The following is a 24,046-nucleotide window of genomic DNA, read 5'->3' as shown; positions in this document are numbered from 1 at the left end:
GGTTTGTTTATGCTCACTATGGGCACATTCTTTCATAGCAGAGAAGACATGGAGACAGGGTCTCCAGGGATCCGGTCACATTGCAGTCAGTGTCATGAAACAGAAAGGTGGATGCCCACACTCAGACGGCCTTTTCCTTTCTGCTGAATCCAGGATGCCAGTCCATGGGTGCAACTCCCCACCCTAATTGACTTAATCTAGAAACTCCTCCATAGACAGGTTCAGAGGTTTGTCCACTAGGGGATTCTGCCAAATTGACAATCAGAATTCACAATCACAATGAGTCACTTGTAGGTTATAGGAAGAGCTAGCCTGTAGATAGGCCAACGAAGAGAGAGCATATTCCAGAATGTGTAGACAAACACAAGAAAATGAGAATCTGAAAATTGTCCGTGGGTGGAAGGAGATGTACCAATAGTCCCTGAGGCCTGGCAGGGCTTCCTTCTCTTTATTATGCCAGCAGACTGGGGATATATTTCTAGCAAATGAAAAAAAATTTAAGAAAAAATTTTAAAAAACCATTCTTCCTGGCTACTAAACCATGTGATTGACTCAATGCTACAACTTGATACCAATTTTACTCTTTATTCCGTCCCATCCACCAAACAGGACAGTGTAGCTCATTATTATTACATTATTACACAACAGTGATATTAACATTAGCCAGAGATACAATATTAAACATATCCTCTTTCCCAATTCTATTCCCTCTCTGCTGAGTTGGTGACATTTTGATATATATCATTTCTGAATTTTCACTACATACACATGCATGCATTCTAAATTGCTGTTTTATTTGATTGTCTCGATGCTGCAATAAGACCCTAAATCCCATTATCTTTCTCACAAATCGCGATCAGCCCAGGATGACATCATGCGCAGAAGGGTGTACTACTCACAACTGTCCCATTTTGGAGAAGAGGAGCCTCAAGGCTCACCAAGTCAGGCAGTGAACAGAGGGAACTGAACAGTAAATGGCAGGATTGGAGTTCATCAGTACTGATGACTGCAGAGATAGACTCTTTCAAGCTGCACTGAGAACAGAAAGAATGAAATCATTCTTCACACATCACATACTTGAAACAGGAATCTCAGTCACCCGAAGACCTTCTTGAGTCTTCTGTTTGATCTACATTTAAAAACTTTGCCCTTTCCCTTTTTTAAGCTTCTAGAATCATAGCAACATTACCTAGGTGAACGGCTAATTGCCAAGGATGCTACAGAGTGAATATGCTGCTCATCTCTTTTATTATGCCACCCGAAGTACCAATATTACATCTTTAGGCAGCTCTTCTATCTGTGCCAGACAGTAAAAGCTGCTCCATCAACATGACTGTTGAAGCCTCTGATTTTTGGAAGCTTTGCCTTATGTAATCTTTTGTGGTATCATAAAACGATTATATTAAGTCTCCACAGTAATTTGAATTGTGTCCAGTTTCCAGAATATATCTTTTGGAAGTACTACATGTCTTTAGACATGTATATTAAATTAAAATGTTATGTAACACAATGCCTCTCCATTCATTCTAATGTACTATAATTTATGTCTCAGTCATCATCTTCAAAAGTATAGTACCTAGAGAATGAACCAGAGGTGAACATTGACATACCCAATGTAAGATAAGAAATGCATTGTAGTGTGAACAGCTCTTTGTGAAGTGAGAATAGGGGACAGCCTAATAGTATTGAACATTACTATTTTTAATACAGAGTACATTCTAATTTCTATTCTTCAGCCGTGTAGCTGTGTGTTTCAGGATATGTACATATGACTACCCGAAGCCTCAGTTTCTTTTCCTGTAGAATGGGAATACAAATAATCCTTCCCTCTAGTAATAGTTCTCAGGTCATTTAAAGAACAGCATCAATGGCAGCACAAAATTCCATCTAATAAATGCATTCAGAGAGTCAGGTACACCCAGTCCCGTAACATGAATGCAGATGATACATAGTAAATGGCTTTACTGTCTTTTAGAAGAGGCCGAGAAAAGAGATAGGAAGCACTTTCTACAGACACTCAAATGGTGAGCTGATGGGACTTCAATTCAGTTTGGGTCCCGGTCTGCTGATTTCAAGGCCTGTGCTTTTTTTGTCTGAAACTTTTCCAGGATGAAAGAAGAGTGTAGAAGGCAAGAGCAGCAACACGCACACACACACACACGCACACGCACACACACACGCACACACACACGCACGCACACACACGTACACGCACACGCACACGCACACACACGCACACACACACGCACACACAAGCATGCACAAGCATTAAGTGAGAGACAGAAAAGCAGGCAGGTGCCTGGGTCTAACTTGGTTGGGTGGCTTGAACCGATGGTGTAGTAATGAAACAGATCGGGGCAGGAATTGCTAATGTGGTTATTCTTAGTGCTCACAGTTGTGAGCTACCTTTGCTGAAAACAGCCCTTGATATGTGTGCAGGCTCCTTGGGAGGAGCAGAGAGAAGCACATCTCATAGATGAGGGCGGCAACAGAGACGAGAGGGAAAGAAAGGACAAGGAACGGTGCTAGGGGCAGATGCAGAGCCATGCAAGGCTGTGCACTCAGTTCTTATTTGCATCACGATTCACACTGCAGCCCCACAGTTTTTTGGAATGTTTTTCTTCCAAATGTGCGGATCCTGATTTTTAGCAGGCATCTTTCTTGGGATCTGTCACTTCTACAGCATGTCTTCACTCCCCTCCTGCCTAAGTCACCTTAGATAAGTTCGTGAAAGCAAGAGGAGTAGTTGCCAGGATGTGGTATAGGTAGCCTAGGGTAAATGAATGATGGGTGTGAGCAAGGTGATGTTTTAAAATGAAGCTACAGGCAGGACTACCCCATTACACGAATTCAGGAGTCATTGTCTACACAAAATACAATTACTAAGCGCATTGTGTGGACAGATAAATATGCAACTATTCCAGGACATATAGTCAAAATCATATACTTTATATGTATGGGTAGAGATTAAATTACATGCAGAAATACATTGCTAACTATGCAGATTTCCCAAGAATAGCTCACTGTAAATCTCTAACCAGAGACTACACTATTCATGAGTAATTCACATGAATTTTACTTAATAACATTGGAGGCTTTGTGATCTGTATTTCCAAAATGAAGGCAAGAAAATGAGTAAGGGTTCCAGACGGATTCTTCCTATGGTAACCCAGAAACGGGCTAGACTGGGTTTTGAGATGCCCTCTTTGCTTCTGACAAAGCTCCTATCTAAGTTCCATTTTTATATTCATGTCATGCTTGACCAGCTAACAGGAAGGAAAAGATATTTCCCTGTTACAAAAGTCAAAACAAAGAATGTATGTGAATTGGGGCAAATGTTAATATGTTCCTTCCAGAGCCTGGGCCCACGGCATGCCTCATTGGGTAAAAACACTTTCCACTAAGCCTGAGAACCCAAGTATGATCCTGGTACTTACATTTTGGAAAGAGGGAACCCATGCTGGAAAGCTTCCTCAGGCTTGTATTTGCATGCATTAGTATGTGTACTCCCCCACAGTAAATGAATACATTTAATTAAAAAATTAACAACCATTGGTATTAAGTCAAAGTAAATCTGATATTTAAATTGGATTTGTCCCATCAATTTCTTGTAAAGTTTAGAAGTAAATCTAGAAAAGAAAAAAAAAAGAATTAATAGTAAGTAGCTACTTTCTAGCTTGCACCAAAATTATTTCCTTAGAAATTTAAATAAGTTAAAAAAAATAAAGGAAGCATTTTCTGATTTTGTTCTTTTTCTGTTACCTAGCTTGGTACCAAATTGTCGTGTACCTTGGGGGAAATGCTCTTTTGAAATACCGAGACTTCAAACAGCTTTTGTCCAGACCCCCAAATACCCCTAACTCAACTTGAAGCAAGACCAAGGGCAAATAAAAGCAAGTAGAATTCTGTGACAATCTGTTTTTAGCCAGACTTTGATCACAGTTTGAGATGGGAAATACAGAAAATGCTATTTAAAAAAAAAAGGCAATGCCCACAGGAATTCCACAAGCCACTTTATAAAAACTTACATTTACTGAGTTTGGGGAAAGTAATAAAACTATTTATTTAGAAGCAACTCTTTTCCATATGTGGGACACTACATTCCCCATGGGCCTTCTCGTGTCCATGTTTATTTTTCCGTGGTCACTAGTAATGAGCTCTTAAGCAATTCTCCTGTGATATGGTCCTCTCCTTCTGGAAAGGTAGGAGTCGTGAGTTGTAGCTTTGTGATTTTGGCATTCAACTACACAGGACCTGCGTTTGCTGGTCAGTGTGTACTCTCCAACAACTGTGACCTTGAGGTCACAGCACTTAGGATCTCTTCTAGTCCTGACATGTTCAAGTAGTGTGGCCTTTGGAAAGCCAGTTGTACACAGAGTTCTAGGGGTAGTTCTCGCCATGCACTTCTTAATAATGGGGATACATACTGAGTCACGGCACAAGTATCATAATGTAGGCTTGGACAAAGCTATGTGGCACCACTTCCTGCATACTTGGGCTGTGTGTATGATATATAGTGTTGTTCATATGGCCATGGTAAGCAAAGCACTGTAAGACTAAATTAAATGTAGGAGAAAACAATATGTAATGTATATATAATATATAACAATATAATCAAGAGATGTGAAAAAATGAGATGTATGTGCAGACTGCTGGTATGTCACCCAATAGAATATTTTATAGGAAACTGCATTCTTATAATACTATGATGATGAACACTCTAAAAATGATAAAAAAATAAAGAATAATAAATAGATAATACAGGAGAATTTATGCTTAGTAGCCTCATTAAGTATTATGTATCACATATCATTGTATAACTACACTTTAAATGACCACCAACATGACCCCAGACACATGAGTCATGCATCTCTTGTATAATTGTAGTTTTAAGAGGCAGGAGGAATTCTCAGCTCTACTGTAATTTTAGGGAACCACTGCTATATACAAGGTTTCCTGTTGATCTTTATGTAACACATGATGGTACTTGATCAATCCTCATGGGATCAGGAGCATTTTCTTTCCTGCTTTTTGTCTTAGGTTTGATTGCCTATTAAAGAATAGTGTGCATCTTTCAGTGAGGATTGTCACTTCCCCAAAGGAGTGAAAAATGGGTTTGAGGGCAATAAAATACACCCCCCTGTGCATTGCAAAAACAAACCATAAATAAAGTGCAATAGTGGATATACAATGTACTTGTGGGATTAGAATGTCACTAGTAAGAGATGGTTTGTGTAGGGGGAGGGTAATCAGTAAACTCCTTAGGAATAAAAAAGAAAAGGGTTTTGGAATTCTTTTAGATGTCATGTATGATTCTCATATCATCATAAATTTCTCATCTAGTATATTATTTCCAAGATTATTCCAAATTTAAACAAATATCTATTTTGTGAAGAGCCTAACAATACTGTTTTCCATAAAAGGTTCTTTAAAATAGCCATTGGGCATTTTCAGATTCTTCTCAGCTTCCATCGTTTTAACATTTTCATCTTATTCCCATGGTATATTTTATAACCTACATACCACATCCTCTGTCTGTCCAGTGATGCTGGAGTGTTTGGAACCAGATTGGACTTCTAAAGGAATCAATGAAAATGGCTTAAATGAAACTAAGGTTTATGTTTAGAACTCTATGCATTTGAATTTCAGTTATTGACTTTGTCATTTTACATTTTTTATTGTATACATTTCAAGCCTTATTCTGAGAAGTTATCCCTAGGGTTCATGGTATTAAATAAAGGTTAATAATCAGAATTGCACATAGAGATATTTGTCCAGTACCATAAAAGTAGTGTATTAGTTTGCTAATACTGTCATAATAAAGTACCAGTGACAGAGTGGTTAAAATTTCATGAATGGTTTTCTTATAGTTATGGAGTTAGCAGTCAAAAATCATGGTGTTAGAAACATTAATTTCTTCTGCTGTCTCTATCCTTGGCTGATAGATGGCTTTCTTCTTTTCTCCTCTTCAAATAGTCCCTCCACCTTGTACATGTGGGATTAATTTCTTCTTATAAGGACATGGGTCATGTTGGATAAAGGCTCCAATCAATATTCCCTTTTAACTCTGCCTTTTTTAAAGACCATGGCTTCAAATGCAGTCAGTCATATTTTTGAGTCAATGCATGCTAGACCTGTACTAAATAAACTTGAAGAGGACACAGCCCATCCCATTACAGATAGAGAGCATGTAGGTGATTGTGAGAAGGTTGAACTTGACCCAAGGTAAACAGAAATTAAGTGGCATAAGATGAGATAAAAGGGAAAGATGGAGGTAGAAGAAAAGACACAGAGATAAGTGGCTGAGAGCCTTGTTTGGAAACAGGCCCACAATAAAGATGCTGTTCTCAGAGACCAATTGCTCCCAACCACCTAGGCTGGCTTTGCTTCTGCTTTAAAAGCCCTCAGATTTTTTGTTTGATCGCCAACTTTATGTATCCACTTTTCAATGGACAGTAGAATGTAGCCAAGATGACTTATGGCTCTGTAAACTAGGGCAGGGGCCAGAGTGGACATGTGCTTCACTTACCCGCTGGGCTAATAATAGAAGTGGTCCTCATTTCTGCTTCTGCGTTTCAACATCCTCCTACCCCCAGGAAAGGCTCTGTGATGGTGTGACAGGAGGGAAAGTGCTTCTCATCATCTAACAACCAAAGAGAGGAAACAGAGAGAACTGAATGCGTGGGAGCAAAATCCTTCCTGCACTTTGCTTGTGGAGAGCATCGGCTGGCCATTCACCATGGCGGCCAGATCCTTGTTTTGAAGTCTTTTATCCATGGCATCATTGTTCTGACTAATGGTGAACATTGTAATGAAAGGAATTTGGAAAAAAAGACAAAATTGTCTTGTGATACCTACTTCTATGGGATTTTTAGTTCTCATCTGGAGCTTTCAGTTTCTTTTGGGGGATGCTGTGCCTCTGGCTTTTTAGAGAACATTATGGAATGGCCTGAGCTTCCCCTCTCACCCCTGATCTATTCTGCACAATTACAGAAGCAGGCTTATAATCAATGTAATTGAAGATCAGAGTTAATGAGGACCTCAGTGCCCGTGCAGTCCCCTCAGCAACACAAGGCTTCAGATTCTTGATAAGGGAATGATTGGGCTGAACTGAAAATCCATTTGGCTAATTAGATGATGTATATTCCCACAAGGCTGTGGGAGAAAAATGAATATATATGTATGTGTATATATATATATACATATATATATTTAAAAATAAGGAAACATGACATTTTGAAGTTGAGATTTTGGCAGAGATTCACTTAAGAGTCATTGCTCTCTGGGAGGATCTAAATGAGTATCTCAGGAGGAATCTTACATTGCCCAATAAAGGAGGGAGGGCTTTTAATCTAAAGCCAAGAAAATAAGACAGACATCCAGAGGAAAATATGGGGAAAATGAGACACAAGGAATAACACATTTTTATTTCCTTGTGATGTAGTTTTCATTCCCATAGAAATGTGGCAATTTATTCAGAGAGCTGTTTGACACTCATTTAACTTACTAGTGCATCCACCCTCCTAACTCTGCCTTGTATTTTTTCTCAGATTCTCTGCTTATATCCAAATATCTTCTGAACCTCCATCACACACTATGAGCTATAGAGATCATGAGTTAAACAAAGCATGCCCTTTGCATTTGAGAAATGAAGAATAGATAGAATATGAAGTAAAGGGGAAAGAAGCACGGGCACACAGGCTTTCCTCGGAATTCTAGGTCTTATCACCATCCTTGCTATTCTCACATGCTGTGTTTTGTTCAGTTACAGTCTGGTACAGGGCTTGCTACCCAGTTTATATCCAGAATTACAGATGAATGAATGAATGACATAGCGTGTGTAAGTTCACACTAGATACAATTCTGTCATAAGTATGGCAAGGATTGGGATGTATGAGACAGGTAAGGCTTTCAGCTCTACTGGGTAAATTTCCATGTACTACCCAAGCACCTATCTCTTTATACTTTGCAGTTTTAACCTCTTTTGTTATATCTTTGCTTCTAAACTTAAGTTAAACGCCAATTGTCAAGGTTTGCTTTCCAAGCTTCCTTGCTTTTTCAAAAGGAGAAAACAGCTTTTCAAATAATCCTCCCCATCCTCTGGTTTGTAGGGCATGCACTTTGGCGTGTATTTGCTATACATTATCTAGCTCATAATATTTTCAATGGCTACAACACATTTTTCAGTTTCTAGAAAAACGTATTTACATGCAGAAGGCTTTACTAAGTACTGAACAAATTAGCACACTAAACTTAAGCATGGATGTCTTTCTTTCACCATTTCTGATACAGCATGGTCTTTACACCTCCTTGCTCCCTCACGCAGAGTCTCTTTGCTCTGCTCTCTATTTTACTCATCCATATCTCAAGCCCATTAAAGTGAGTCTCTTCTCAAAATAGCCATGAAAGTGAAGTTCAGTTTTTTTAGTTTGAAAGTATTGAGATTCCTAAAGTGCTAACCTTATTGTCTAGGTGTCATGGAGTGCATATAAAATTAAGCTTGGCCAGTTAGATGGCCTGTCTACTTCATAATCCCAGGAAGAAGTGAGTTGAAGGTCTCTGTAGTTAGACATGGAAATTGATTTCATTAATTTACTTTAACATTTGCTAAACCTTGAAAATGTGGCAAGTATTTTGCTCAGAAGTGGATTGATAAAGGCTAATGACTCCGCATACGTTCCTTCTTAGAATTCATAGTCCACCAGAGGAGGAGGTGCCTCTGGCACTATCTGTGCTACAGTCGTCAAAGTGAATGTCCAACCTTCTGGAGGAGGAGTGAAAGGACCACAGATGACAACCCTTCCAATGTTCCTGTTTCTCAAAATACCACCCTGGGATATGGGATGGTCACAGCTTTAGAGAATGAAAACTCTTCTTGCCATTTCCACTCCTGCCCCTGGGGAATTATGCAGATTGTTCAGATCAGTTTTTTTCTGTGTCTCCTATAGTCTTCTGTGATAAGGAAAATGACTATCCCACCAGACTATTGTGAGTAGAATATGTAAAATAATGTATCACTCATTACACTCAAAGGATAGTGGCTTCCCTCTGCCATCAGGGTGCCTGTCCATCTCGGTAACATACCATTTCAGTGATGTGAAAGATAAGCTACTGACTTAGTCCACTTATGATGCTTAGGCAGAATACCAGAGAGCCCGTGCCTTACAAACAGTACATGTGTATTTCTGAAGGTTCTGGAGTCTGGAGAGTTTAAGATAGGGATGCTGTCAGGTTGGTGTCGGGTAATAGTCGACCTCCTGGTTCACTTGGGCTATCCTTCCTCAGTGCTTAAAACAGTTTTCTAAGTCTTCAATAAGAGCACTAATCCCAATTATAAGAACTCTATCTTCATGACCCAGTTATGTCTAAAAGGCTCAGCCTTCAAATACAAGTAGTCTATTATACCTGTTTTCTAGTCCAATTATATTTCTAATATCTGTTGATATTGTGTGTAGAGCTTTGAAGTTCATAAGAAAGCCAAATAATAAGGAAAATTGCTGCCATGAGTCTATTTCATAAAGCGCCCAGTGCTTTATGTGCTTTAGGGAATTTGTGATGCCGTACCCTTCTCTCCAGTAAGTGGTGCCACACTCATTCTCCCAATTGCAGGGGGTTCATGTCTGGCCCCTCTCAACTGAGTGTTTCTTGCATTAACATCCTCCATTATGAAGGACTGTTTCACCTAAGGTTGTTTCTGCTCCTCAGAAACAGCCTATAGTCCCACTCTGAGCGATGTGATGGTACAAAGACTTATCTTGATTTGGAACCAGTATGAAGGACCATCTACCGTCAGAGTATTCATTGCAATCTCTAAAGGGCTCTTTCTGCATCTCCGTGGCAATTTAACGTTTCCCTCCATGCCCTTTTCCCATGACAGTCTCTGCCTCTGAGTATTCCTTTAGACAGTCCTTATCCAAGGCAGATATATTGTCTTATGGAGCCTTTATAACAGCATCTAGGAGGGTTGTCTATCCATGCTGTTCATGTGTGGTAACTGGGGTGGGGACTTGCTTTCTTGCTCAAGGCTATACATCTATGAAGTAACAACATGAAGATCTGAACTCACATCTTGCTGGCTGCTCTCATTTTACAGCACTATGAAGCTTTTCTAAAGCAGCTAAATCAACCAAGCTCAGCCTTGGGACAGAGTTCAATATCCATACCTCAGTCTTTAGTGGGAATAAATACAAGAATTATCCACATAAACAGCATGACTGTGCTTTTTGAAAGAAAACTCTGCAGTTGATTCTGATGTGTAGTGCCTTGCTCAAGGACCCATGAGACACGTTTCTGTTTGGGCTTTGTTCCAGTGGGGGAAACGTGGCTTTGCAAATACATTTGCATAGATTTCCTTGCCAAAATTTTGAAATATAAAATCCAACAGACTCAATTTTTTTTTCCTTTAGCTGCCAAGGACTTTAGGGCCAACTTCAAAAGGGGTCATTTCCTTATATCAGCTTGATGCCACTCATCTACTCCTGCTGTTTCAATGGATGCTTCTGGCATTCACACTGAAAATCGTGTCGCCTCCTGTGCCTTTACATAGCAACTCCTTCTATAGAATGATGAACAGTCTGTGTCTGTGTGAGTTAGAGAATGGAAGCATTAGTTCCTGGCTTTAGACACTTAGGCAGCCAGACATGGTTTGATGTGACCTCATCTCTCTGACCATTTTTCACTGGACTACAGCAGATGATCTGATCCAATATTAGCTTAATCATAGGTCAAGAACAGTGTCTGATATGATCTGACAGAAGCCCCTGTTTGATGCAAAGGATGCTTAGAAACTGAAATGGGAAAACTGAATTACTTCCCTGGGAAAAACTAGATTTTCTGTTGGTGTTGTTTTCTGGTGTGGTAAAGAGAAGCAAACAGGGTAGAATGCTTAGTTATGCTAATTTTAGAACACAATTTTCTGTTCGCTGTGATGCAGGTTGATAGATCTACCACAAGTTCAGAGCTACTTTTCAAGTCTATTTAGGCCTATTCAGACTCATATTCTTTTACTCTGTAAAGCTTAACCTTGCTTTGTGTGATTGTTTCACACACACACACACACGTTCATCATTTACAATATTATTGTAGCCAATCTCAGGAATCTTCTTGCTTCCTCCACTTGGATGTATATATGAGCATATGTGAATTTGTATAGAATATATATAAGCAAACACTGTATAATTATACAATAATTACATTTAAAAAGATAATGTATGGTATGTACATGCATATATGAATATATATGTGTGATATATCTTATGAATTAGTGAGAAATATTTCAATTCATAGATTATAAAGCTTGAGGCTTTTTTGACCTACATAAGTTTCTATGAACATCTTTAAGTCTTCATTGGAAAATGGGTTGGTTATAATAAAAGCTTAAATGTAAGCTTCTTCTGGCTTTTAGGCCCATGTGTAAAGCTCTAACTGGAAGTGATTCATAGCTACCATTCTAGTGGAGATTGACATGGCCTCTTGATGCCGGCCCTCACCTGCTTCTCTTCCTGTTCTCACCAAATTCCAAGCATCAAGCTCATTTGCTTGTTTGTTTGCTGCTTTTTGAGACATGGTCTTCCTCTGCATCTCTGGCTGACCTGAAAATCATTGTGTAGATCTTACTAGCTTGGAACTTATTACCTTCCATCTTCTGAGTACTGGGATTATAGGAGTATGGTACTAAATTCAGTATCAAGGTGTGTATACATATATGCGCATGCTCATATGTAGTATCTTTCCTTAAAGTTTCTAGGAATTTCCTTGAAAATTCCTCTATTTCTTTGTCTACAACTGTCTATATTTCTGCCTTATGATTCTCCCTTTAAATAAAATAAGTTGGGTTGAGAGTAGAGCTCAGTGGTAGAGCATGCACCAAGTACATATGTGAGACCCTTATTTTGAATCACAGTACTGCAAAAGCAATAACAAAATATAGCACACACTAGGGGGAAAGGCCTTGATTCCTTGTTTCTTCTCTTGCATGTAGATATTACCCGCTTAGCTCTGTAGAGCATTGGTGCACTCTTTTCCAAAGGGATGCCTGGGTAACAAGGATGGTCATTCTTCCTTTTGAAAATTTAACATTTAATCATTTTTACTAGAACCTATCAGGTACTGTCTACATACCTTACATCAATCTATTTCATTCTCACAGTTGAGAGGCTCTCATTAACATTTTTATTTACCGATGCAGCAGCCAAGACCAGAGTAACTAAGTGACTTTCACAAAGTCAGTGTTCTATAAATGGTGATGTCTGGGCCTAAACCCAATCCTAAGGACACACTTTTAACCACTTGGATGAACTAGGTCATGTTGACTCTTGACCCTTTAATGACACAGGGTAAAGGTCCTTCAACTGTTCTTAGCTAAGTGTGTTGTAACAACTGAGAGTGGATTATTTGTTTCTTTGTTCCTTTAGCACAAGCAATGACTCTGAAATTGAGGAGAAAGTAGCTGTTGCTTTCTGTTCACCCACAGGGAGCAGCTTTGTGGTGAGTGAAGGAAGCTACCTGGATATCTCTGACTGGCTCAATCCTGCCAAGCTGTCCCTGTACTACCAGATCAATGCCACCTCCCCATGGGTGAGAGATCTCTGTGGACAGAGGACAACAGATGCCTGTGAACAGCTCTGTGACCCAGAAACTGGTAAGTCATGAGTGTGGGACTTGAGATAAAGGTGTTGTGGACTTAAGGAGAGTCTGCATTCATTCCACTTAAGAAATCAGAGATTGCTGAGCCACTGACAAGGGATTCGATGTAAAGGTCAGTCGGTCCAGTCAATTGTTTAAACCATGTACTGCTATTTCCTGGTAAAGGGGAAATTCTTAGAAAACCATGAAAGCTGAGTTGGAAAAGACCTCATAGGGCATCCAGCTCAAACTCAGCAAGACTGAATGTCTAAATGCCATCAGACACTGCTAGGTTCATGTCCTGTGTTCCTTTAAATCCATATTCTTCAGCAAGCTACTACTGTATCTTTAACTATTAGCAAAAGAAAAGAATTCCTAACATACATGTTTTCTTTTAAGTTTAAACAAATAAAGAATAAATAATAGACTACCATACAGCAGGTTATAGGAAGGGTGAAGTAGATGGGTGTGGGGGAAGAAAGGGAAACAACAAAAGTGGGCAGAGAACGTGAATAAAAGCAGAGTAGAGTGACATACATATAAAAATACCAAAGGAAAGCTCATTTCTCTGTATGATCATTTATGAAATGAACCTAAAATTTAAAATCTAATGATAATAAAGATAATTTGTCCATGTATTCACTTGTACATCTAATTAGCAGGAATTTCTTACAGCATGGTTTTTAAGCAAATTCCCTGACTAACGTAATCTGTATGTGAGTGTCTGTGGAAAGGAACACCATATATGCACAGCCTCATATGGTAGCCAAAGGCATATATGCTTGTTTATTTTAAATTAATTGAAATAAAATAACATTAAGTATTCATATCCTCAGTCACATTAGCCAAATTTCAAGTACTCCAGGACTCTGTATGACTAAAGACCACTGTCTTAAACAACCCTTATAAAGGATCTTTAGAAAGTTCTTTTGGAAAATATTGTAATAAACAAACTTACATACATTACATAGAGACAGATAGTTGATAGATAATAGACAGTAGACGTCAAAGCCTATGCAATGACAGCCTTGGAAGAGGGGGAGGTATTGTCACTGTAGATAGAAAGGCTCTTCAGGAAGGTGTTATTTGAACAAGTACCTGGCGATGGGAACATGTGAAACCATGTCACTCTTATAGAGTTTTCGAAATAGAAAGCCGTGCATACATCAATTCTGTGCAACAGGAACTCATAAATTTGTCTTTTAATGGGTAGTGGTAGGAATGCCAAGACACCTCGAGGGGAAGGAAGGAGCAGGAAGAATGGTCTGAAGTGCACATCTGGGGCAAAGGCAGTTCAGACCTTATATTAGGACGATGTGGAGCTTCAGACAAATGGAAATGTCTTTGAATATTTCTGAGCAAAGGAGCATGTGAGTATGAACTCTGATCCATAATTTAACCGGTCCACTCTGGCTTCTGTGTGAAGAATCAGGTCCGGAATGTTAAAACATGCTAGCGCTGTAATCTAAGCAGGAGTTGGTAATGGCTTAGACCCTGAGACGAAGGAAAGAAATGGTGAGATACTAACAGATACTGGACGACTTCAGTATAGGCTTGGCAGCCTGTGTTATTAGATATGGGATGTGAGAAATGGAGTACAGGCAAAGATGATCACAAATTTTCCAGTCTGAATGGAGAGACAAATCAAGTCATCACTTCCGGAGGCAGGCATGCCGTGAGAGGGTAAGGGCTGGGTGAGAGGTGTAAAAAACAGGGTTGTGATATTAGTTCAAAAAACCAGCTGCATATCACACAGAAGTGGAGAGTGAATGCAGCAGTTCTGTGCTACTGAGGAAAGAAAGATGGGCGGCCCCTTTGCAGTATGCCTTCTCCACTTCATTTAGTTGATAGAATGATGTTGAAATATCTCATACAAGAAACTTACTTATGCTGACAGATGCCCCATTCCCATCTTGTGGCTCTTGTCTAATCCATGTCTACTTCCTGCCTGCCTCATCATTGGTCTCAACCTTTTGTTTTCCTACAGTCTTAAGGAAAACACAGTTTGGAGTTATTCCAGATTTTTATTGGAGTTGTGCACAAATTCTTTACGCCATCAAACAGGAAATGAATTTTAAGACTTACTGAATAGACATTATGAGTAAAGAGACTAATGTGCTGTGATTGTCATCCTCCTGGCTTCCCTTGTTACAAATGATATGCAGACATACTAGGGTTAGGCAATTGCAGTGCATATTTAATTCATCATTAAATATTTTAATTATTTAAAGCAACTGGTCAGAAGACAGACAACGAACTCAGTCTGCTAGTGGAGAAGATAGTCCAGGTTATTATCTCTGCATACTTCTTGAGCCATGTGGGTGCAGCATGCTATGTCTAGTGCCCAAGCAGCTGCCTTTACCAGGTCATCCCTGGCATCCGTGATAACTGTGTATCTGTCAGATATCTGGATCCATCATACTGAAGAAGCATGAGACTAACGGCTGCAAACTGTCAAAGTGAGAGAACTAAAAAGGAAAGAAAAGGTGTGCACTAATGTTCAAAATGGAAACCAAAATAAGAGAATAAGAATTCACTACAAGTCCAAGACTCAAAGAGAAACTCTGAACAGAGATAGAAATTTTTATTCAACAACATCTAGATGTAATCCAAACTTTAGTGATGTTGTCTTACTCAAATCAACAACTTCATACACAAAGAAGGCACCATTTATTAATGCTGTTCAGTTCATAATAGTTCCTGTCATCCACAAATAGGAAAACAGAAAACCAAGGCTAGGAAAAATCTCTGAAAGTGAGGAGAGGCTTTCAGCAGGCGAACTACTGAATCTCTTCAGAGTAGGACCAGGATCTGACTTAGAATCTGTCTCCCTTAGTCTAGTCAAGAGCTGTTGAGACTCCCTTTCACAGCCTTTCCATGGTTCTACCAGGTACACTCTGGAATATCACTGCACTTCCTACATAGTCTCTTCAGACAATTGAAACTAGAGGAGGATCCATATTCTTTGACTGAAGCTCCTGATAGGCTGCTCTTGCCCCAGTGGATGGCACTACATCCATGCACGTCCTGAGAGCACTAAGTGGACTCAGTGAGCTCATAAGAAAACACAGAAAGTTTGAAAGTGGTAGAGAATACCACAAGAGTTAAAGGGAGGGTATGGGGTTGAAATTGACAAAGATTTGTTATATCCACCCATAAAATTTATAAAACAATAAATGGCTAAAATAATAAAATAATAACAACAATAATATATTGTAAGTTACTATCATACAAAAGAGTTTTTCTCTCCCCTTCTCCCCTGAAAACACACACACATGCATGGACATGTTCATGCACACTTACACACACACACACACACACACACACACACACACACACACACACACACACATCCTAGAGCTGGAACCATGGGTAGAACCCAGAAGACCATCTCAGCTTTATGGATGTGAGTACTAATGTAAAAGACCAATGACAAGATCAAGGCCCTGGCCAGCTGATGACAGAGCTAAGATTTATTCCCAGAGTCCTGTGTCCTAACCTAGTTATTTTCAAGCTCTTGGAGACAACAGAAATGGAGCTTAGGATTCTGTGTTCCAAGCCCATGACTGGCAGTTGTGGATGCTTCTGATCACGCACTATACTGACGTGGTAAGGTTGCAGTCATTGCTCATCCTCAATTGCCTTCTCATGCTCAGCTTACACAGCAACAGTCTCAGCTACCATATTCACTGATGAGGTCTTTTTGACAGAAGCATGTTGGTGTCTATCTGCCCATCTTCATGCAGTTCATTGAACATACCTGACCCTCACGTACTCCCATCCCTTTCTCAATTTTTTTTTGATCATTTTAAACAGCTTTCTTCTTTTACTGGGACACTAAGGGCACCATTTTTCTCAATTCACATTCAGTCAAAACACATTTCTTATTATTTTTTATGAGCACTTTCCTGATTGAGAACTAATGAAAGATACCTGTTCCCTGTGGTTATATTCTTTGATGCTTTCGTACGCCATTGTTGTTGTTGTGCTTGATCATTGCTCAGATTGGGCATTTCTATCACCAGTGTGTTAATTTTGTGAGGGGATGAGGATAGGAGTCAAGATGTGTTTTCCCTCAATCTGTCATTAAAGTTCAGTGTGGTGCCTGATATTCAATAAGAGGAAAAAGCCTTCTAGAAATACTCACATACAACTATTACAATCTTTTCTTCACGTCTGCCTAGACAAGAATTCAGAATAAGTGTTTTCAAGGTTTAGAAAACTGGCTCAACAAAAACTATCCAGGACCCATTCACATTAACCAGGATTATCTATTCTCATCTTCCCATGCCACCAAATCCCTGAGAGTGATTCTTTATATTGTTTTCACTACACACACTCACTCTCTCACTCACGGGTTTTCCTCCTCCATCTGCTCCATCCCTTTCGGTGTCTCCTGTCATGACAGAAGGTACTCTTGCCAGCTGAAGCGTTGTCCATTCTTTAATCATCAACCTTCTGCAACCTTGATTACTCACTTGATTGCCTCTCTTTTTCCCTCAGTAGAATAAATAAGTTCTATAAATTATTAGATTCTTTGATTACAGTAAAGTTTAAATTCAGTTATTGTTTAAATATTTGCCCTACCTCCTACAACTTAAGCTCATAGGTTCAGAGCTTTTGTGTAGTTTATCCCTGTATCCTTCCTAGCACAATGGCGAGCAAAATAATCTCTTTTATAAACCACTCAAACCACTTAAGGTATAAAGAGATAGGAGTATCTGTAAGTGAGAAGTCAAAAATGAGAACTAAATATACTTTTGTGAGCTTTGACTCAAATCCACAAAATTGATTCATTAGAATCAATTCAAGCAAGAATTTCTTAATTCCTCATTTTATTAGTCTCTGTGTTAGGGGCAATGGGAAATCACAGATATATTGGATAGTGATCTTTTCTTTGTGGATTTCACATTCTTAAAGAGATAAAAAGAATATGATAATATAGCTATTATAAAAAAACATAGTGTGCCATAAATCAAGAAAAATGTATTAAGTAACTGCTTCCTTCCTGGAGAACAGTGAGAAATGTATTGGATACAGGATTTCAGGAGAGGTATTGGGAGAAAGATGACCTTTTAGTTCAGTCTTGGAGAATCACTGGGGATTGTGCATAAGGAGAGTGCTTAGCAGAGAGCTCAGCATTAAAATAGGAAGAAGAAGGTGTATAAAGACACAGAGAGTACAGAATAGTACAGTGAGCTAGCATCTAGAAATATTCTAGATGTAAGTGGAGACAAGGTAATAAAGAAGAATCAGGGTGCAGATTGGGCAAATAATATGAAACAGACTCATAAGATGCTTATCTTGCCTGGATATGTAGCTCAATGGCGGATCATATGACTAGGATGTGTAAAGTCCTTAGTCTTAGGCCTAGCACTTCAAATTTGATTGATAATTAATTACATTATTGAAGTACTTAATATTTTAAAAATAAACACCAGATTTCAGTAAGGTGATTAGACACTGAAATAGGGAAAGTTATTCCCATATTTAACCTCAACCATTCATGGACATCTAACTTTCCAAAAAAACTTCTGAACTGACTACTCAATTAACTGAAATCCATCAAGAATGACAATTTGGGAGTAACTAAGAAAGAATTAAACCACTCCCCAAGCCTTGTGAATGTTCTCTTTTAGATCTAGAAGAAGTAGCATAGCTTCCTTTAAACAAGCTGTGTACACACAGAGTGTGAAGTGGACTCAGCAGGTTTAAGAAAGAAAGCAGAAAAGTTGGGAAGAATAAGTGTGTAGAGGGAGAGAAAAAGAATTAGAAATGGGGTAGATTTTACCAAAGCACATCATGTAAAAAATTCCCAATAAAAATAATAATATAGTCATAATTTGGAAACTAAAGAACCACCGCCTTCTGTGAATCAGTTCATGAATATGAGCAAAGTCATCATGGAGGCAAACTTTGGACATCATGTCTCAGAGTTTATATTCAAATCTTGATAAGAAGGATCATTCCTTTCAAGTGACAGAGACAGCAGACATAATGAGAAAGATGCTATATGTAGAGAATGTGTGTGTGTGTGTGTGTGTGTGTGTGTGTGTGTGTGTGAAGAGATAGAGAGAAGGAGAGAGAGAGAGAAAGAGAGAGAGAGGGAGAGAGAGAGAGAGAGAGAGAGAGAGAGAGAGAGAGAGAGAGAGAGAGAGAGAGAGAGAAGAATATATTTTCCTAGCTGAATGATATTGCCGAGCTCCAGGAATTTCAACAGATAGTACCTCTTACAGAATGACCATGGAGTGGGAAGCTAGGTGCACTGGAAACAGTTCATGTTGGCTCATGAAAGTCACTGTTAGCAAATACTCCCAACTGTTTGTTCAATGATATCACATGATGGTCCTGGAAGTTGACTAGTCTGACTATATTTAAATCAAAAAATCTGGTAAACACCACAAGCTAAATCTTTATTTTCTTAAAAAAGCCAATCAGTAAGCATTTACTCCCATACCAATGGGTGGGATGCAAAGAGACTAGACAAGTACTGAGATAATGAAATGCTTTTTCTAGATCTGAACATATCACCAAAGCAGGGCATTGTACTCCTTTCCATAATAGAGAGTTCTTACTCTTCATCTGTTATGTTGTGCAAGAGGATTGTGGTCTGTTATAAAAAGGGTGATCTGGGTCAAAGGTGAGGTCATGAAATTTTAGAGAAGCTGCAACAGACCAAAACAAGCTTGACTGTTCAAAAATTGAGGACAAGAAGGTTACAGTGTTCCACAAAAGGAACTGTAAAAGTTTTTCCTTATAGAGAACTTTCCAGTGTCACTGAAAGTCAAGACAATGTTGCCATGAACTTGAAAGATATTGTGAAAGGTGTTAAGTCTCACATTGCAAAGTAGCAAATAAGAAGGCGGCCTGCACTATCTCTGACAGCCATTTCGAAGGGACTAAAGGAGTGATGATACATATACAATCTTTCAACATTTAAATTAGATAGCATTTAATTTTATCCAAGTATATCAAATATTTTATTCCGCTACTGACAACTGTTTATGCCCTGATACTTAAAATAGTAAAACCTGTCATCTAAATATATTGGTAGAACTTATAGCCAAGGGTTTACGAACAAAAGTTTAGAAATAGGTGACAGTGGTTAATCCATGCTTGAGATAGACAATTACCCCCTACCTGCTAATGCTGGGTCATTTCTGCTCATTAATATGATGGGGGCTGTCAAGGTGCTATTCTCTCTGCATGACCTGTGTGCTTTTCATCAGCTACGCTTTTTTTGTGCTCTTCTTTAGTTCCTTCATCCTCATTATCCTTTGCATTTCACCTTAAATGGCCTAACCTCAAAGAAGCACCCTTCTAGCCTAGGTTGTTCCTTTTGGGTTCTGTACTTTAGCACTCCATTTTTCCTTCTTAGTAAGTGTATGAACATGCACACTGAGGTAGAAGTAACCAGGCATGTTAGCCTCTTCTAAGTCCTTCATAGCTATCTCACTTAATATCTTAATTGCTATATCATGCAGATACAATCATACAATCAAACTGTAGTCAAACCAAAACTAAATGTATATACTGGTATTATATCCATTAAAAAACTTGCCAAAAATTACCAAAGTGTAATAGAAACTATTAGCTGAAGTTTTATTTCAGAAATATTAGATGTGAAAAATGTATGTATTTATATTGATATTAGGATGTATTGTTAGCATCATTTTACATATGAAGATATTAAATTACATGTAATGAATTTTTTATTGAAGTCGTTTCTGAAATGGTAGAGTCTGGAGATTATTCCAAAGTCTGTCATCAGGGATTATTCTCTGAACCACAAGTCTATGTTATCAAATGCAGTTACAAGTTGGAATTATGCATTTCTTTGTATCATTCCATATTTACTTACTAGCTGTCTGAAGGATTGCATGATATGTAAATGCCATGAATCTTTCTTCATTATCCACTGCTTTATCCCCAAATCCATGTCATTGTGTATCTTACCCTTAATGTTTAACAATGGATACCGGAGTTAAGGCAGATAAAATGTTATGCTGGATTTAGAGACCAATCTCACGAAATTTATTATTACCTCTGCAAATTTCTCATGGTATATTATTTAACATTTTTGTCTCCAGAGCTCTATTTTTTGTTTTGTTTTGTGTTTTTTTTTTTTGAGACAGTGTTTCTCTATATAGCTTTGTAGCCTGTCCTGGAACTCACTCTGTAGACCAGGCTGGCCTCAGAGTCACAGAGATCCACCTACCTCTGCTTCCTGGTTCTAGGATTAAAGGTGTGCACCACTACCATCTGTTGTAGGAGGCCACTAGTTTGTTCCTGGCTGCTTATCACACAGAAACTGTATTAATTAAATCACTGCTTGGCCCATTAGCTCTAGCTTCTTATTGGCTAACTCTTAGGTCTTAATTTAACTCATTTCTATTAATCTGTGTATCGCCACATGGCTGTGGCTAACCAGCAAGGTTCCGGCATGTCTGTTCCTGGCGGCAGCTACATGGCGTCTCTTGACTCCACCTTATTCCTTCCATCATATAGTTTAGCTTTCCCTGTGTGCCTCTATTCTACCCTACTATAGGCTTAAGGCAGCTTTCTTTATTCATTAATGTTAATCACAGCATACAGAGGGAATCCCACATCTACTGCCTGGCTACATTAAAATTCTTGTGGAAAATAAATGTTCTGCTGATCTCTGGTTTTAGAGGTTATTGAACAAAGATGACCAGGAACTCTTGATAGTCAAGAACATACAGCACAGATACCTAGGAAACTGGTCCCAATACAAGTTTCTACATTTAATGTAGGTGTTATAGTCTAGAATGTGTACTGTACTTCTACTTTTCCAGGAGTCAAATCTTAGCCCCCTCTACTCTCATCTACAGTACTTGGATACTTTGGGGACCCTTCCTGTACTCCTGTTTTTCCTTCCAGTGAAATAGAAGTAATAAGATAAACAGCCCTTGGAGGCTTATTATGAGGATTAAGCTAGATAAAGTGCATTAAGCACTTAGCACATAAGCCTTGAGTGTAAACCAAAGCAAACTTTATTATAACAGCTGTGATAAAAGCATGAACTGAATGAAACAGACATCATGGGATCCCAAAGAAAAGCTCAGTTACCATGATTCTGGCCCTAACAAAAGACTGTTAAAGTAGTGAGAAAGGATGACAAGATGTGTCAGGAGTCAGGAGAATGATTCTGATAGAACTGCACTGTGTGGTGGTAATGTCTAGTAGACATAAATGGTACTTAATTAAAATGCAAACTCATTAAAGATTCAGCCCATTGACTCTATTTCCATGTTTGAGATGCTGCATAGCCACATGTGGCCAGTGCCTGCCATGTAGGAGATCTTGGATATACAGCAGGGCCACTGCTGCAGCAAGTTTACTTAGCACTGTGCAAGAATAAATTACCAGAACTGTATTTTGGTACACATTTCCTTTCATTGAAAATATTTTTCTAACTACAATACCATTGGAGGCACTGTGTTGCACAATGGGATTCACCATGGCATTGCAGAGTCTGCAAACTATATCCCACTGACTAAATGATATTTAGTATAAATGAAGTTTTATTGAAACATGGCCATGCTGATTAATCTCAACATTAAGCTGTGAAAAAAAAAAGAGTTTAAAACTCACAACCCTATTGTTTGGAAACCCTAAGACATTTTCTATATTCATATATTTAGGAAAAAAGATAGCATATTATCTCTTTAAGGAATTTGATTCAGTACTTTGTCAGCAACAATGAATAACCCTTTGGGTAATTTTTTATTCAGTCATATATTTGCTTATTTAACAATCAGTGGATATTTAGAAAGAATCTTAATGAAAACAGGATAAAGGCATGGATGGAGAATAGAAAATGGAGTTTACAGTCTCTGGCACCAGGAGGCTGACAGGAGATACAAGGTAAAATAAAGTACATCACATGCTGGAAGGAGATGGTGATGGTGGTGATGGGTCTGGGTGTGAATGTGTATGTGTGCATGCACTGTGAAGAGGATTGCATATTTTCACTCATTACTCAGCGTGGGCATCATCGAATAAGTGAGAGAAATGCTCTCTGAAAATATCCAGGGAAACCATCATTCACGTAAAAGTGTGAGCAAGTGCAAAGACTTTGGATATTAAGCCCCATATTTGCAAGAAAAATGGTCAAAGGTGTACTGTTATGCACTGGAAGCTAAGAAGTGTTAGAGGATGGGATAAAGGCATATGAAGAACTGTATATCCATCAGTTCACTTGCTCTGACCCTGAACACAGTAAGGAACCATGAGAGCATGCTGAGCAGAGGAGAAATGGGCATTGCCTAGCTTATATTTTAAGATAATTATTAAAATACCAACTGTTGTAGGAAGGCCACTCGTTTGTTCCTGGATGCTCGGCCCAGAAATAACCACACAGAAACCATATTATTTGCAACACTTTTTGGCCAATAGCTTAAGCATATTTCTGGCTAACTCATATCTTAAATTAACCCATCTCCATTAGTCTATGTATCTTCACAATGCTGTGGCTTACTGGGTAAAGTTCTGGAGTCTCACTTTGGTGGGTCTACATGGCTTCTCCCTGACTCCATCTTCTTTCTCCCAGCACTCATTTTAATTTTCCCCACCTACCTCTATTCTGCTCTACTCAGGCCTATGACAGTTTCTTTACTAACTAATAATATTCACAGCATACATAGGGGAATCCATATCAACCAACTACCAAAAAAATACCCTCTAAGGCAATAAGGCTAGAGGCAGGAGTAGTAGAGAGACCAGTGGGAAGCCCAGGATGAAGATACGTGTCACAGAAGGGGGTGGTTTCCTTTAGGTACTAACAGGTTGGTGGGATGAAGTGGTTAGAATCTAAATGATGCACTTCTTTCACTGCTTTTGTTTGGTGAGCACCAATTATATGTCAGACAGGATGCTCAGCATTGGAAACAATGTGCTAAAGTACCTAAAAAGCCTCATGGAATTTCCAACAAACCAATTTCATGATTTGACATCAAGATTGGGGAATTTATTTGTTATGATTCCAATATGTGAAAAACTCCAGTCCCTGTTTTCATGCTGTGCTTGAAGACAAAACCAAGGAGAAGATGACACCAAAGACCTACAACATGGGAAAAGAGACATCTGAATAGATAAGTAAAATGTAAGGGGCTGAACAGAACTTCACTGGCCACAGCTCGCTAGAGGTAGAACACAGTACAATAAGTAAGGGGTATTGAACACAAGGGATAATGAGGGTATTTTTCCAAGCTGATGGCCTTGCACTTATACAATCATCAGTGTCTTCTTAAAGTTGGACAAGTAGAACTATTAATTAATGACCTCAACCACTATTGCATCAATGGGCACATCTTACCTGCCAGGATAAGACTGTTGAGGGCAATTCTCCTCTACTATCCTGTATAGAAACTTTAGGTATGCTGAAGGCTAGCCAACAGGC

General features: G+C 38.8%; 1 protein-coding gene across 5 annotated transcripts in view; it reads left to right on the top strand.

The window, feature by feature from the left end:
- Astn2 (astrotactin 2) overlaps positions 1 to 24,046 on the top strand; it is a 997,088-nt gene that overhangs the window by 420,037 nt on the left and 553,005 nt on the right. For all 5 annotated transcript variants that reach the window (XM_075947014.1, XM_075947013.1, XM_075947012.1 and 2 more), the window contains one exon: positions 12,473 to 12,640. In XM_075947014.1, coding sequence (XP_075803129.1) covers positions 12,473 to 12,640 — 168 coding nt within the window. The remainder of the gene's footprint in view (positions 1 to 12,472; positions 12,641 to 24,046) is intronic.

The sequence above is a fragment of the Microtus pennsylvanicus genome, chromosome 13 (genome assembly GCF_037038515.1).
Source record: "Microtus pennsylvanicus isolate mMicPen1 chromosome 13, mMicPen1.hap1, whole genome shotgun sequence".
Classification (NCBI taxonomy): Eukaryota; Metazoa; Chordata; class Mammalia; order Rodentia; family Cricetidae; genus Microtus; species Microtus pennsylvanicus.
Note: the sequence above shows the minus strand (reverse complement) of the source record. Positions and strands in the feature narration are given on the sequence as shown.